The 18,058-nt window shown below is 43.4% G+C and overlaps 2 protein-coding genes across 2 annotated transcripts in view; one reads left to right on the top strand and one right to left on the bottom strand.

The window, feature by feature from the left end:
- The window catches only part of ptgfrnb (prostaglandin F2 receptor inhibitor b), a gene marked incomplete at both ends in the record, with an annotated part of 142,864 nt that extends 128,009 nt beyond the window's left edge, over positions 1-14,855 (bottom strand). Inside the window, 2 exons of the mRNA XM_080720154.1 lie at positions 7,453-7,495; positions 14,810-14,855. Coding sequence (XP_080576280.1) covers positions 7,453-7,495; positions 14,810-14,855 — 89 coding nt within the window. The remainder of the gene's footprint in view (positions 1-7,452; positions 7,496-14,809) is intronic.
- tgds (TDP-glucose 4,6-dehydratase) overlaps positions 1-18,058 on the top strand; it is a 273,449-nt gene that overhangs the window by 249,975 nt on the left and 5,416 nt on the right. The gene's annotated exons all lie outside the window — the stretch shown is intronic.

Raw genomic sequence — 18,058 nt, 5'->3', positions numbered from 1 at the left:
CTCTCTCTCTCACAGTTAGGAATGTGCTCTCTCTCTCTCTCTCTCTCTCTCTCTCTCTCTCTCTCTCTCTCTCTCTCTGTCTCTCTCTCTCTCTCTCTCTCTCTCTCTCTCTCTGGTATGAAACTCTCTCTCTCTCTCTCATCTTCCAACGGGTATGAAAAAACTATGTGGAGCAAGCGCATACATTATGCCTTACATTATGATGCTCCCACATATGCTCCCACATATTCTCACGCACGCACCAGTTACAGTAACTTTCCCCACAACCCACACTCTGCACATATTTTGGAGCACATATCTTCGAACGGGTAAGGTCTAGTTTATATAAATTAAACTATATATATACCGTATCTCTTAGCAACATGCAAGGAATCGATTACCGATGAAGCCGGTTGATTTGACATATGGTCCAAGAGTGCATGCCGCCAAATCTGTGGGAGGAGTAGCGCGGCAAAATAAAGTTTATCTAGGAAGGGAAAGAAAGATGGAATAAATTCAGACTATTAGTACTATAGTCTCCTTGCCGTGCAGTGTAACCCCATCTCAAAATGTTTTGATCTGCGACTGTTTTTGAATAGCAAACATATAAATGGATAAAGTACTTAAGATTATCTTGATGCTAAAACTACTGTACTTTAGCTGGGTTCCCCCTGGAACCCCCCTCAAGGACCCCTGGGGGTCCCTGGACCCAACTTTGAGAACACTGCTATGGGACCATTTGACAAAGTTGTTATATAGCATAGCACCTTCACAGATAAGGCTCACTAAAAGAGGTTTCCTATTGAGATTACGAGCCAAAGAGACACTTTATAGTGGTTATTCAGCACTTAAGCACTAACATAGTTCTAATAGTCAAGTGTTAAAGGAGATGAACACTCGTATGACAGTAGAAACAGAGCTGCTAACTTTAAACATATTTTGAGACTTTTTTTGTATATTATTTAAATCATAGAGAAAAAAATAAATGCTGCTATTTGTTAGAAAAAGCTTTATACCCTGTATACAGGTGTATAACACCACAATGTGACATAGCTCTGTTTACACAATGCTGTTCCGGTGTTCCCCCTCCAACTGTATATAATTATGTTCCCCATTTTCAACAGTTTTTATCGTATTTTGATCTAAACGTATGTTTTCTCATGCCAATAAAGCTTGTTTGAATTGAAATAAAAAATCACACCCAATGTGAAGTGAGCGGTGGTCGTGCTTGCATAACATCTTCAGACTTTTTAAGTCTAGGATGTACAGGCTATGCTACACACACACGTTTTGCTATGGCAAAACGCTGAGGAAAAAGGCTACAGACATACGACATATGACATCACTAGACAAACATGATGCTACGCACACACATTTTACTATGGCAAAACGCTGAGGAAAAAGGCTACGGACACACGCACAGCCCGGTTTGCACCGCTCAAAAAGTTGACAGTGTAATCCAACTCATTCTGTAAAGTTTCACGCAACAAAAGGGCTGAGAGAGAGAGTGAGAGAGAGAGAGGGGGTTCTAAAAGAGCAGCCGGCTTTTATTCTTTCTGGTTTAGAAAGGTTGGGAGGTCTGTTGGGAGGACAGGACTAAGGGGAGGCTCGCACAAAGGTTCAGCAGATATCTAGGCCAGCCCGGTGACAATACCACACCATTATTAAAAGAAAACACCCGCGCACATTACACAACCACAACCTGCGACTCTGTGAGTTGGCTTGACCTCTTTCAACCTTTTTCATGTGTCACTTCAAACTAGCGGCACTATGTGACTTTTCTTTATCACTAGGGGTGGATATTGGCAAGAATCTCGCGATACATATCACGATACTTGGGTCACGATGCAATAGTATCACGATATATTGCGAATCTTTGCGATACGATACTATTGTGATACTATTGCGATATATCAGCTTTAAAAGCTGAAGACGCTGCTCTAATGTTGTTGTTTTCATCGTCCGCAGCCATTTTCTCGAGAGACCTCACTCGCTGAACCGTGGGAAGGGGAAGTAGCTACTATAGTACAGCGACATCTAGAGGCAGCAGAGTGTCAGGACCGGACTTCTACCATTGGTTCCTATGCATGGGAACGTATTTTATTTTCCTCAAAGTATTGCGATACTACGGCCTGAAGTATCGATACAGTATTGGCAAATAAACTATTGCGATGTATTGCTATATCGATTATATTGCCCACCCCTATTTATCACATTAAAATTATTTTAGAGTTGGCTATTCAAAAATAGCAGTTCAACAATCTTGACCTGATGGTCAAGAAGAGTCAATTCATCCCCTGAAGCAAGCAGGCCGGCTCTATTGGCTCAATGGTAATAAATGTCAACACTGGCAAAGGAAAACTGGGTTAAAATCCGGGGTAGAAGAGGAAAGTTACATTAAATGGAGCATTTATAATAGCACCTTTATCTTTACAGAGATTGTGCATCACATTCACCCATTCACACACATTCACTCACCGATGGCAGAGGAAACCAACCTGCTCACCGGGAGCAACTAGGGGTTCAGAGTCTTGCTCAAGGACTCTTCCACACTAACTCAGGGGGAGCCCGGGATCAAACTGGAAACCCTTTACTTCTACTCCACTACATCCCTAGTTACTAGTTACTTTGTAGATTTTGATTATTATTACAAAACATGCATTATAACAACTTCAGCCCTATATACTTTTCGGCCATTTGAAAATAGCCAATCTACAAGCTCACAATGCGTCACGATGTGACGCATTGTGAGCTTGTAAATCTGCTATTTTCAAAAGATTTGTATACATTTTAAAAAATGTAAACCTTGAAATGGGACATTCTGCACAATGAGTACTTATACTTTTGATACATTTTGATGCCACTAATTTTGTATTTTTACTCAAGCACATTTTGAATTCCGGACTTCTACTTGCATTATTTTCTACATTGCAGTAACTTTTATTTAAGTAAAAAGGTTTGAGTACTTTTTTCCACCACTGGACTGGGTTACTGCTAATGATCTAAAGGTATCATAATTCAACTAAATGTTGAACGGGAACACTGACTATCAAGACGATAAGAACGTGACACTTCATGACCGCTGGTCTGGACCGACCATCCATCCATCCAGACAACCAGGGGTCTTCAACGTTCTCAGGCCAAGGACCCCTTAGCTGAGAGAGAGATGAGGGAGCAGGGACCCCCACAACCTGTTCATAGATTCCATATAGTTTCATTGTTTGACAGCAAAATCACCCAGACCCCACCTCCAGAACCATTGACCTACAATACGTTATTGCAGGATTCCCCAATTAGTTTTCCCCAAGGGCCAAATTATGTCTAGGGTACCAAGCCCAGGGCCACAACATTGCAGGGGGCGACGGTGGCGTTCCCGCTACTCCAGCGACAGTTCAGATATCGTCATTGTCAGGTGAAAATCTTGTTATGTCCAAAACCGTTTTGTTTTGCATTTATCATTAATTTTTAAAAATGATTTAAACTAGTGAAAACAGCCGACCTACAAGCACAAAACGCCTCGCGATGCGAGGCGTTTGTCTGCTGCTTTCACTACTTTTGTGCGACGGCCTTGTATAATAAACATTTTCAGAAACGGGGTCTGTGAAGCCAAATACATATCATTTAGGCCGGGCATGGGGTTCTAAACGTTTTCAGGCCAAGGACCCCTTAGTTGAGAGAGAGATGAAGCAGAGACCCCCACAACCTTTTCGTAGATTCCATATAGTTTCATTGTTTGACAGCACTGTCCTCAGTATATTTTGGATTCATGTAAATTTCAGATATTTAACCACTTGAACCGTCAATACTTAATAAACTTGACATTTCTCTCTGTACTTAGTCTGTTCCTTTCCCCTCTACACCAAAGTTCTCAGACTATGTACGTTAGGGTTCAAATGGTTAATATAAAAAAGGAGAAAAAAAGGTTTCTATCATACAAAGATTTGAAGGACCCCCTAGGGGTCCCAGACCCCTTGTTGAAGACCCCTGATTTAGGGGGTCCTTGGCATGAAAACAGTTTGAGAACCACTGATATAGAAGGCTCTAGTAGGGCTTTTAAGCCGTGACATCATTTTGAAGTCAGACCTCCAAGCAGATTTATTGTCAATATCTGTCCCTCGCTATTTCAACAGATCCGAGACAAAAATAACGACTAAAGTATAATTCTACCACTTTCCTTTCAACAACAAAGAGAAGAAAAATGTGTAAAGAGTACAAATAGTAAAAAGATTCACGGGCGCTGGGGCCTTTTGGCCCCAAAAGTTCTCCTCTGCCTACAAAATGATGTCAGACTCAACAGCCCCACGGGACCACTGTCAGTAGGTTGCTGCTAAATAGCCCATGAACGAGCTGGCCAGAGAAAAGCTTGATATGCTACCGTGTGATTCCTAAACCCACCAGGCTTGAGCTAAGACCCGCCTCTCGGAAACGCCTCTCTCAATAATCTAAAGTATGAAAGTGCATATAGTGCTCTTAAAGCAATACAATAGGCCTACCTACTACCTACTGATCCATTACAATAATACACGCAGCATAATATGCCCAAAGAAAGCCATATCCAAACTATAACAATTTAACTGATAATCAGTAAGAGTTTTTTATTTTGAGCACAGTAGTGACAAATTAATAGCTTTCTCAGTATGTTTTTCTCTTTAGCAAAGTTACAAAGTTTTCCCTTTTTTAAGCACAGTACAAAGTAATTTTTTTAAGCACAGTTTATTTTGAGCACTGTAGTGACAATTAAATTAATAGCTGTGCATTGTGCAAATACAGGCTTTTCTCAGTACAAGATTGTCTTCATGCCTTTAGTAGTTCTGACTTTATCCACCCTCCATGTGTCCGGCAAGGATTTCAGCCACTCCTGGAAGTTCTCGCGTTTCCGCGAGGCGGGTCTTAACTCAAGCCTGGTGGGTTTAGGAAACACGCTATGCTACCACCACCAAGCCCCCCAGGGTGATATGCTAACACCCCCCCTCCCCCGGAGGGTACCAGGAGGTGAGGTGAGGCTCCAACGCCTGTGCCCCCCCCCCCCCTGGCCCTCAACACACTGCTTCTCAACCTGTGGGGCGTGGCACTGGGGGCCCAGGCAGGTCCCCACATGATTTTGGGAGGGGTCACTTCACTTCCCAGATGACAGTGAAGTGACAAATTAAGGACTTTTGAGACCTTTTTAATGCCTCAGAAAATGGAAAAAGAAAAGGAAAGACCATTACTGCATCAAGAGTAATCAACAAACTGACTGTACTATAAAACTGGTTAAACATTGGCCAAATTGTCAAATAATATAACAAAGAAGCAACCATTTTGAAAATAGCCGATCTACAAGCTCACAACACCTCCTTACGTATATATTTTTAACAAATTGTGGATCCGAGTCAAACTTAATGTAATGCCTCAACTCCTAAAATTCCAAGTGCTTGTCAGGGTGGTCCGCAGTTCAAATATAAGTAGGTAGAATTATGATGTATGACTCCAAATGTGGGCATGGTTTTAGCCCAACCTGAGCCCCATTGATGCCATCATGAAATATAAAAGTTAAACATTTAAGAAGAATGGCCCATATAAAGCATATTATGATGTGTCCAGTGGTTGCCTCGGGACAAACACACAGAGCGGCCCCCCAAATTATTGTGGGGGGTCCCCAGATGATTAGCTTAATGTGCAACATTGTCTTCTCACACAACACTAAACAAACCAACATAAGGTTTAAGTGTAGAGAGGGTATCTGCACATTTCTAAAGTGACAATTCAAGCACTTTTTAATACCTCTAAAATGACAAATTAAACATTGGTCAAATTGTCAAATATTAGAGGCAGAAATTGTGAAAATATCCGATCTATATGCTCACAAAGCCTCTCGACGCCTCTAACTAGGTGTTTTTATGGACCCCACAAAACTGAGAAAAGTGATGACTCATCACTAAACCATTGTTTTGTGGGGCCATTTTGAGCCCAAGGAATGTTTTTTGTGCAAAACAAATGCTTGCAATGGATTCATAACAATTAAAAACACCACAGATTTTTGGGAGTCTTTTTTTCCTTATAGTAGAGCCCGACCGATACCATTTTTCCGACCGATACCGATATCCGATGTTGGAGAGTGCTAGAGCACCGATACCGATACCGATGTTTTGTAAAAATCATTTTTTATTCATTTAAGATCATTTAATTGACTGCTCGCCCCTCGGATAAATGGTCAGATTATTGCTTTTTTTGTGCTTTTCATGTCAAACTTTGAGTTTGGTCGCAGTTATCAATTTCTATTGCTTGTTGGATAATAATACTCTTTTAATTTGGGGGTTCTGCTGTGTTTTGTCTCGTTTATGAATTAATATGTGTCTTTTATCCAAACATAAAGTTTGATTCGCTCATGGATTCGCACGGCGGCTCTGCAAAGTGCAGAGAGCCGCCATGCATTGCCAAGCAATTAAACAACACAAGTTCTATAGTCTATAGTCAGACATCTATATTTTTCTGTGGATTTTCACATAGGCCTACACACCTTCCTCCACCGCAACATGAAAAATCAGAGTTAGACAGTGCATGTGGTGAGTGAACGACACACAAGAGGCAGCAGCTCCAGTAGTGTTGGCTTGCATCTTGGACTATTATACTGCACTCTGCTGGATAATTCTGGTATTGCCCACACATATAACTCAGGGTTTCATGCTCTATCCGCAGACACGTTACAGACAATTAATATATCGGATATCGGTGGAATAATTCACCGATACGATTGCTCCAAAACGACCGATATATCGAATTGACCGATATATCGGTCGGGCTCTATAGTATAGTTATAGTAAGTGAATGAGACCCAAACCCTAGCTGTCAAAGATTCTCCTAGGGATTTTGAATTTCAATCTTTGTTATGTTACTAGACACCTTTATGAACACATTGGTGAAGAAATCGTTTGGTAAGAATTTTGACAGGTATTCTGATAATATTCCCTGACTAATACAACAAACAGTATCCACCAGGTCCGAGCCTGCAGCGCTCTGCTTGGACCTGTCCCTGTCTGACTGTCCCCAACACAGTGAGCTTACTGATGTAGGAATGTGTTCTTCAGGAATTGAGGAAACATGACTCATTGCCCCCCCGCTGACATCCAGCATTCATTTCACAGGGAGACGACGTCTGTCTCCGCCTCAGGGCCCGGCTGTAAAGGAGAGCTTCTCTTCATGTGGGGAGAGAGACGCCAGCCATCAGTTAACTGGGAGAAAAGCAGCAAACTGTGAACGCTGATGGCTCCGTGTCTCTCTCTGCCTCTGTGGTACCCTTTAGCTGGGAGGCTCTCTCCATTCCGACATGTCGCCACTCCGAAATTGACTTCTTATTGTCGGAGTGGCGACACTCCCATGGGGGTTCGGTTTAGGGTTAGGGTTAGAGATAGGGTTAGTGTCGGAATGGAGACATGTCGGAAAGGAGACATGTCGGAGTGGAGAGATGCACTCCCTTTAGCTATAGCCTCCCACCCAAGCACCTCCCCATCACGCGACTGCAGTTTTCCCGGTGAACCTGAGCGCAACGGTGGGGGCACGGGAGTGTGGGGAACACACACCACTGACTATTGCAGAAGATGGAGAGGTTATATAGCTTCATGAAATGAGAGGCACTCTTGCCGATTTCTCAAGAGACTCGTCGCCAATTGCAAGATATTTAAAAGTTATTTGGGGCCATGATGATAACCTCTTCTTCCCACTACTAGACTAAGGATTTATTATTGTCTGTGTTAGTGTTTACAACCACAATTATTCCCATGTGGCAAGATCGCTGTTCTACTAATTTTACTAGTAGGCTAGTGTAGGCTTAGAAGCCTTTTCAGAAGTTTTTTAATTTAATGTTTTCCATTAATGATTTCCTTTCTCCTCATTTAATCTTGCGCTAGTGCATGCTACTGTTTTCGCCAGGTTTTAAGGTCTTATTTTAGTTGTTTCTCATAAGCTCGCGACCCTCTTTGCCCATCGGCCCCCACCGTTGCACTCAGGTTCACCGGGAAAACTGCTGTCACCCCATCACAGCCTTCTGTCTGTCTGTCTGTATGTCTGTCTGCACTGTCTCCCCCTCAACTTTCCTAGTACTGTGTCTCTCTTGAATCTTCCTCCCAGCTTTCCTAGCATCAGTTCACTGTCTCCCTCTTAGCTTTCCTACTGTCCGTTTCACTCTGACGCCGTTACCCTTTCAGCTTTCCTACTGTCTGTCTCTCCTACACCGTCTCCCTCTCAGCTTTCCTACTGTCTGTCTCTCTCTGACACAGTCTCTCTCTCAGTTTTCCAAACAACATTAAACACATGAACACAGCATCAAATCTGATTGAAGGCTATGACAAGGCAATGAAAGATGGAAATTAAATGAAAGGTGTTTTTGTGGAGCCAGGCTGCTCAGCGTTAGCCCAGTGATTCTCAAACATTCTCATGTTGGACATCCCCACATTGATATACATGTAAATGCAAGCTTGTCCTGTTGTCCTGGACAAGTAATACATCCTTCCGGACAAGTTTGTTAAAAATGTACTTGTCTGTTGGACAAGTGGCTCTTTGGTTTCACTTCTTCTGTGACGCTCCTGGCAGCTTTGTACGGCCCATACTATGGAGTGGAGGGTGGAGTCAATGTCTGACTCCTTTGCGTGCATTTAAGAAATAAATGTGAAATGTCTTGTAAGTGACTTTTGTGCCCGGACAAGTCCTTTGGACAATTTACTAATTTACTTGTCCAAAGGACAAGTGTCTCAAAATGTTCATGTCAAGCCCTGCAGATGTGGCCGCAGAACCCCTCATCTGCAATGTATTCAAACTCTTTCACAAGTCCTACGAAAACAGACTACTGTCTACAAGCTCACAACGCGCCGTGATGCGCTTGTTGTAGATCAGCATCTTTGAATAGACCAATTATAAATTGGGGTTAAAGTGCTTGTTGCTTTTCATGTGCTAGGCTGGGACCCCCTCAACGTAACCTTTCCCAGGGCCCCGGACCCCACTTTGAGAACCACTGCTGTAGACAAAAAGACCTGACTGAACGTTTGACTGTTCCAAAAAAATCACTGCTATAATTTAAAAATATATATATTTCAAAAGATACAAAATAAGATTTATTTTTTCTTCCAAAAGAATTTCATGATTATATCTTTTTCCAAGTGCTTGTCAGGGAGGTGCCCAGTTCAAATATAAATATGTAAATATGATGTATGACTCCAAATGTGGGCAATTAAAGAAATTCTGTCAATCTAATCGAAACTTTTAAGAAGTATAATGAAAGAAGTAGATCTGCCAGCATTCAACACGCGCTGTGTGCTTGTAGATCTGCCGTTTTCACTACTTTGGGTCGTGCGGGCCGACATCAAATGTATCGTTTGGGTCTCCAGCTAAAATGTTTGAGAAGCACTGATATGTTGTGTGTGTGTGCGTGCAATGTGCATACAACAAGCACGTGCCAAATCATGTCACGTTGTTCGACGACAAGGGGCTTGCTTTGCTAGTGAGGGAAGTTTACCATGTCCACAAAACACAGGGCGTGTTTAGGGAAGCTGTACGAGCATTGTTTAGACTAAACCCATCACGGTCCCTGGAGAGCACAGACTAGGAAACAAGAGAGAGAGATGGAGAGAGATGGGGGGGAAGGGGGACGGACGAGAGAGACAGATAAGAGCGATAAAGAAAAACGGGCAAAGCCCACGTCTCCGGTCTTCAAACAGGAAGACTGCAGAGCAGCCATGTTGTTGACATGTTGTTCACGGTACTAGGGTCACTTGATCATCTGGAACGCTGGACTAATTTAAGACCTCTCTCTCTCACACACACACAAACACACACTCTAACACACACACACTCTAACACACACACACACGGGAGAGCCTGTATGACCTATAGACACGTAGGCAGGTGTGTGATGCTGCTAACCCACTTTTCACACTTCACCTCTGTTGCACCTACGATGTGCAGCACACACACACACACACACACACACACACACACACACACACACACACACACACACACACACACACACACACACACACACACACACACACACACACACACACACACACACACACACACACACACACACACACACACACACACACACACACACACGTAAAAAGTACTCACATTTTATACTTAAGCTAAAAGTATCAATGCAGCAATGTAGAAATACTCCGTTACACGTGAAAGTCCAGAATTCAAAATTTACTTGAATGAAAGTACGGAAGTATTTGTCAGCAATCTGGCCAGCCATCGTCAAAGAAAAGGTCCTTTTCACTTAACTGGAGCTCAGTTAGTCTGTTCTTGAGAGACTACTATGTCAGTGGTTCTCAAACCTTTTCATGTGAAGGACCCCCAAACTGGTATTTATTTGGCCACGGACCCCCATCTCAAAATATCCAGGGACCACCCAGAAGCAAAATTTGAGTTCAAACATTCGCTTTAAAAGTACATATATTCAAAGATTTGCACACATTTTCACGACTTTTTCAAAAATAGCAGATCTACAAGTTCGCAGCGCGGCACTCGGTGCCGCACTGTGAGCTTCTGCTATTTTTCAATAGTTAAAGCATTCAATAATTCTAGGCCTAAATGGGTTAAGGTCTCCCTGGTGGTCTACACATGAAAAGCAGGAACCAATTCCTTTTCTCTTAGCTCTGACTCTACTACATAGTGTCACACAAAAGCATCAACAGAATCAGATGTACAAACTCGAAACATGTCTTGTAGATCTGCTACTTTTGAATTTGAACCCTGAAAAGTAACAGTTTTGGGAAGAAACAAAAGGTAAAAGTTTTTCTTCTTTTTTTGTTATATTTTCAAAAGTCACCAATCTTTTGAAAATAGCCAATCAATTGCAATAGCTGAACAATAAATCAGCTATCACCAATAATAGCCAATACAACAGGGCTTTCGGTTAAGGTGTGTTTTAAAAATATATATCTATATATATATATGAATCTGCACACCAGAAGGGGTCCCCAAATTATTCTGGGGGGTCCCCAGATGATTAACTTTAATGTGCAACATTGTTTTCTCACTCAACAGCAAACAAACCAACATAAAATTTAAGTGTATAGAGGGTATCTGCACATTTCTAAAGTGACAATTTAAGGACTTTTTAATACCTCTAAAATGACAAATTAAACATTAGCCATATTGTTGAATTTTAGAGGCAGAAATTGTGAAAATAGCCGATCTACATGCTCACAACGCCTCGCGTTGTGAGCATGTAGATCTGCTATTTTCACAATAGAACCGTGTTATAGGGCTGTCACGATATGACATTTTACATGACGATTAATTGTCACTCAAATAATTGGCGATTAACAATTTAATTGTGTATTTGTTGTTGAAAATTACATTTGTTTGGCTTTTAGGCTTTCAAGTTGCATATGGTAGATATGACACATAACCTAAATATACAAATACATTACTGACATATTTGACAACTTACTACTTAAAAAATAACATTGATAGTGGAAATAGCCGATCTACAAGCTCACAACATGTCGCGATGCGACGCGTTGCGACGCGTTGTGAGCTTGTAGATCTGTTATTTCCACTATTTCTGAAATTTTTCAACATTCACGATTATGACGATTATGACAAAATAATTGCGATAATGTCAAATAATCACGATTAGACGATTATGTAATAATTGTGACAGCCCTACCGTGTTATACAAAATGTAATGCCTCAACTCTTAGTGCTCGTCAGGGTGGTGGGGGGTCCCCAGTTAAAATATGATTATTTGGGGGGTCACGGCCTGAGAAGGTTGAGGACGACTGCGTAAAAGCACTGAGTTCCATTCCACCAGTGTCTCTGGGAGTGTGCATAGAGTGGTCATCTCTGTGTGCAGGCAGCCCATGTAATGGGAGCTTGTCAGCGCTGATCAGCTCATGATGCATCATCTGTTTGTCCGCTCGGAACTAAAGTGTGGCTTTGCTCCACTCATTAGTCCGTTCTGGGCTAATGCCCCGATTCCTGCTGTGGCTCGCGCCGGCGCCGGGCCCCGCACGCGCCGAAAATAGCCGATCTGCGAGCTCAGAACCCGCGTTCTGAGCTTGCAGATCGGCTATTTACGGGCACGCTTTGCTGTCACACGACAGAGAAGGAATCAGGCTTTTAACTAAAACTGACAACGATGACTTTGGTAAAGTTTAATTTAAAAAAAGGGAGGAATTGACCATTTGTCTGCTGGCCAACTTGACCTAAAAAAAACACACCCAGTGTGGCTCAGGGATAGAGTGGCCGATTGGCAACCGGGAAGTTTCCAGTTCGATCCCAGGCTCTCCCAGAGTTCAAGTGTCCTTAAGCAAGACGCTGAAGTGAACCCCTAATTGTTCACAGATGAGCAGGTTGGTGCCTTGCATGGTTTCCTCCGCCATCGGTGTGTGTGAACGGGTGAATGTAGTGCACATCCATGTCAAGCGCTTTGGAATAAAAGCGCTATATAAATGCACCATTTATTCATTAGTATCGTTCTTCACTGAAAACAGACTACTGGGTGTGACCCTAATACTGGGTAGTTAGGCCGAAAATCACAATGATTGTTCAGAGATGTCCCCGGTTCGATTCCCTTCCGAGCCGGGCCATTGTCTTAATGTCAACTCAATCAGCCGCCTGTGCAGTCACTCTCCTTGCACTGTCGCATGTCAAGACAAAAAAATGCACCAATATGCCCATCTGGCCACAGTCCTATGATGTCTATGACATCTGACATCATACCCTTTTACTGTATGCCCATTGCCCACATGGAGATCCATGTCTGTAGAACCAGCCACACATATATGGGCTGTCTTGGCCATATATGGATTCTGTTAGTGTGGCAAGTGGCCGATGTGGCCCCCAAATATGGGCATTCACATAATTATGAAGTCCTGTTAGATATGGGCTTAATATTGATGACATCAAGTAAGTGAGAGAGATGAGAGAGTGATGTCAGAACGGCAAACCTGTTATGTTAGAGTGGTTCCCCTGACATCACAGTGACATCAGAGCACGATGTCAGAGCGACAAACCCATTGAACCACCGTTCACATACTAATCTGCGACCTATGGCCGCAATGACACACACATATGACCCTCCCAAAACAGCTGATACAGAACTTTATTGCGCCCAGTGGGAATGAGCCTTTACTCTTGGAGACGCAGACCCTTGAGGGGTCCTTTTGGTTAACTGGTTATCAGTCATTTATCAGCCTGGGGACCCCCTGGAATGCCCTCAATGACCCCATGTTGAGAAACCAATGCCGGCCAACACAGTGGTCCCTAAACATGTTCATGTGAAGCCAAGGACCGCTTTTTGAAACAATGTTGTGCCAAGGAGGACGCGACCCCCATAAAAGGAGTACATAAGTATACAGGTGAACAGGCAGAGTTAGATACAGAAGTATGCAAGCTTCTAACAGGAAGATAAAGTAGAGAAGTATACAAGAGTCTAACAGGCAGGGAGCTAGCTTTAGTACTGGATAAGTATACAAGTGAACAGGCAGAGTTAGATTTAGTACAGAAGTATGCAAGCTTCTAATATAGGCAGAGTTAGCTTTAGTACAGAAGTATCAAGTATGTGAGTTTCTAACAGGCAGAGAATTAGATTTAGTAGAGATGTATACAAAGGTTTTAACATGCAGAGGGCTAGCTTTAGTACTAGAGAAGTATACAAGTGAACAGGCAGAGTTAGATTTAGTAGAGAAGTAGATTTGGTACAGAAGTATACAAGATTTTAACAGGCATAGTTAGATTTATATAACAGGCAGAGACAGTGGAATCTATGATCTGAATAGTCGTGCTCATACATGATCTCCTAATCAGTGACATAATAGCTCTAAATTGAACTGTGCCCCCCCCCCCCCCACACACACACACACACCCCCTCAGGGACCCCCTGGCTAGTTTGACACCACCATATCACTTCCATCAACCCCACCCACCCACACACACACCCACCATCGTGCAATTCCTATGTCTCTGACTACAGTAGTCTCTCTGGTGAACATCTGTTGTAGCCTGCCCTCCTTCCTTTGCTCTCCATGTATGATTCACACACACACACACACACACACACACACACACACACACACACACACACACACACACACACACACACACACGTCACCTGGGCAAGGTAGAGAGGAAGGCAGCTACACGGTCTTGGGTGTGTGAAGAAGCTAACCCTGACTCATGTGACTCAACTCTTTTACTCACAGTCACAACGTGTCAGTCAGTCAGATTCACAGACACGGTGACAGTCACACCAAACTATAAACCTATATTGACTGTTAAAGACAAGTCACGTTTTTCGCAGATAGGCTTCTTCTACGACCGTTCCTGTGGAAATAAGCACCGGAGCAGCCTACAGTAGCTCCATATAGTCATTGATTCGTGAGCAGAGTAGACCCACACAGTTGAATCCCCCTAAACGGACCAGGAATGGCAGGAAAACAACGGGATCTCTCTCATATAATATATATCATACTATGCTACTATGTGGACACTATCGGCAGCAGACATATATATATATATAGCCTCAGGAATGGATCACACAGACTGTCATCATGTTTAGATGATCGATCAAGTCAGAATCGGATCAAATCCGTCTAACGACAGCCTGTGGTCCAAGACAGACCCAGACAGATGGTACGGTGTGTGTCTGGTGCCTTTATATTATACATACATTATTATTATGCTCTTATATATGCCTGATTTTCGCGCGACACCGGCCCCGGCCGGGGCGCGAAACGCAACTATACTATCCCCCTCTCTCTCTCTCTCTCCCTCTCTCTATCGTCTAATAAATCAGTCAAACGCTCACACACACAGGGGGGAAGAAAACCAAATAAACGCTTACCGATGGCCATGAAGCCCAGCAGCAACGTGCACAGAGAATTATCCATCTTCACGGCTTGTCTTCTTCTTAAAAATCCAGCGTGTTGGGGAAGAAGACAAAAAATAATCTCCTGAGACGTGTGTGTGCCTCCGTCTGCCCTTTATGATAAAGAGAGAGAGAGGTATGGTTGGTGAATGAAGTCCGCTCTCTCTCTCTCTCTCTCTCTCTCTCTGCCTGTGTGTGTCGGACAATCCTTCCAAACGCAACACACACTCACACCGGCGTGTGAAGTGTAGGCTACTCTACTACTACTGTGTGTGCCGTGGCTCCAATGGAGCAGTGCTTTTTAGACCAGCGTTCTTCCACTCCTACTCCGAGCGACTCTGTACTGACTGACTGACTGGCTGAATGGTTTGATCGGAATCTGGAAATGAGAGAGAGAGCGAGAGAGAACTAGAGAGAGAGAGAGAGAGAGAGAGAGAGAGGGAGGGAGGGAGCGAGAGAGAAAGAGAGAGAGAGCGAGAGAGAGAGAGAGAGAGAGAGAGAAAGAGAGAGAGAGAGAGAGAGAGAGAGAGAGAGAGAGAGAGAGAGAGAGAGAGAGAGATAGTAGGAGGGAGAGAGAACGAGAGATACAGAGAGATTGAGCTGGGGAAAGAGAGAGAGAGAGAGAGAGAGAGAGAGAGAGAGAGAGAGAGAGAGAGAGAGAGAGAGAGAGAGAGCAGTGGGGGAGTGAGTAGTGGACTTGGAGTGCCTGCCTGCCCGGAAGTTAGTTTAGGGTTTGGGGGGTTGGGAGAGAAGCTATAGGGTCCCCCCTTAAGCAGGGAGTGATCCAGGTTGAATAAATAAATAATGCATTTATGGCCAAGCGTGATCTATATGGGACCCCACTGTACAACCCTAAGGGTCCATTTGGTTCCAGACTTTATTTGCTTTAGTTTCAAGGGCCCCCTTTTTGATAGCATTTTTTTTTCTTATATATTATTATTATTTTTTATCTCTGGGACTCCAATGAGCTACACTTTATGTGTTATTTTAACTCTGACACAAATGGGACCAAATGGACCTCTTGGAGTTACAGAAGACTATAAGGGTCCATTTGGTTCCATTTACACTGTCGGTGTTACAGAAGAGTAAGGATACATTTGGTTCACTACAGACCTGTGTAAGGGTCCATTTGGTTTGCTGGGGGCCACTGGGGGTCCTCAGACCCCATGTTGAGAACCAGTCGTCGCCAATCTGTAGCGGTTCCCAAACCTTTTCTTGTCAACGACCAGGGACCCCCAATCCATTAGTAAAAATGTTGTACCAGGGACCCCCCAATACATTGGTAATAATCGAACCTCGGTTCGAAGAGAAGCAGTGAATTCTTATTCTATGTCTTCTAGAGCTATGAAATCTGTGTTCTAGATCTATACATTCTATCTTCTAGATCTATACTTTCTATGTGCTTTAGTTCTATATTTTCATGAATTCTGAATGAATGAATGATTTTGTCTGGAGGGCCAAATTGTCATGTGAAGCTTGCTGCATGCACGGGACAGCCATGGGACAGACAAAGCCACACCTTGGAAGCGGCTTTCACCGCTTCAAAAATATTGTACCAGGGACCCCAAATCCATTAGTAAAAATGTTGTACCAGGGACCCCCAATCCATTAGTAAAAATGTTGTACCAGGGACCCCCAATCCATTAGTAAAAATGTTGTACCATGCAGGGACCCTCAATCCTGGGCAAAAACAGGACGCGTCAGTTATTAGTAACTGACTAACTGACGCGTCCTGTGTTTGCCCAGGGTTATTTATTAAGTGTGCCTGCCATGCAATGCAATGGCAAAACACTTATTAAGGCGGCTCCCACAAAACTGTGAAAAGTGATGACTCATCACTAAACCATAGTTTTATGGGGGCGTTTTTAGCCCAAGGAATGTTTTTCATGCAAAACAAATGCTTGCAATGGATTCAGAATCATTAAAACCCCTAGTTAAAGCATATTTATTTTGGTGTGTTTTATCCTGTATAATTTAAGCCCAACATTCAGCAGCTGTCACAGATTCTGCTAGGGAAACTGAATTTCAGTCTTTGTGGGATGTGTTAATAGAGACCTTTACAAACACATTTGTGAAGACTTGTTTTGGTAAGGAATTTATTCCAGGATATGACACTATTTCAGAAGATATCCTCCGACTAATGGGTCCACAAGGTCAAGCACGCACATCCCAACAAAGATGTACACATATGCTGAAACAAAACTGTGTAATGGAGAGGAAAGGAAGTCTGTCCACACGTTTTGTAGCTCCCAGCAGTAAAAGTGTTTTATTTTATTTTAAGGACAACATTTCAACCCGGTGTGGGCCTTCACCAGACGGGATGAAGAGAAGACCCACCCCCATACAACCCATTATCTTTGTGTACTGTTTAGAGCCGTTTACACAGAAAACATCGCGCGCAGCGCGCGCGCACACACGCACGCACGCACGCACGCACGCACGCACGCACGCACACACACACACACACACACACACACACACACACACACACACACACACACACACACACACACACACACACACACACACACACACACACACACATTAACAGCATGGAGTTTAACATGGACTTAATAATACTGAACATTTGGCTAATCTAGAGTTAATTATACTTCCTCCCTCTCCCCCAGTGGGTTGTGGGTCCCAGCGTGATGTTTTTGAGGGGAGGTCCCCAGATGACAGTGAGTGAAGTGACAATTTAAAGGTCCTACACCATGCATTTAAAAATAATTTATATAACACTGTTTGTGTCCCAAAAACGTTTTTGAAAAGGTTTGAGGCTAAATTACCACTCCTGAATACAGAGCCCCTGTCATTTCTGCCTGGCTTTCAGAGCATTTTCAGCTGCAGTACCACCTTGTCCTGAGTGGGAGGACTGCGCTATTGAGCCAGTTTTGGCCCCACACTCCTCCCCACCTCCTGCTCAGCAGGCCTGCCCACCCCTCCCCAACCCTCTCCCAGCTCCTCCTGCCTCCTTCTCAGGCCTGCCCACCCCTCCCCCAACCCTCTCCCAGCTCCTCCTGCCTCCTTCTCAGGCCTTGTGACATCACAAATCTGACATTTCACAATCAGGACCGTTCTGAGACATGCTAACATAGATCTGCCCATAAATTGAGAAAGACACAATGGTCAGAAATAGGACTTTGTGAGGATAGAAGTTGCTGGTGGGACACCAAGAAAATACATACAAATTGGAAAAATGAAAATTCATGGTGTAGTCCCTTT

Source organism: Nannobrachium achirus (assembly GCF_963921795.1).
Source record: "Nannobrachium achirus genome assembly, chromosome: 24".
Taxonomy (NCBI): Eukaryota; Metazoa; Chordata; class Actinopteri; order Myctophiformes; family Myctophidae; genus Nannobrachium; species Nannobrachium achirus.
The sequence above is the reverse complement of the archived record's forward strand: the minus strand, read 5'-3'. Positions and strand labels throughout refer to the sequence as shown.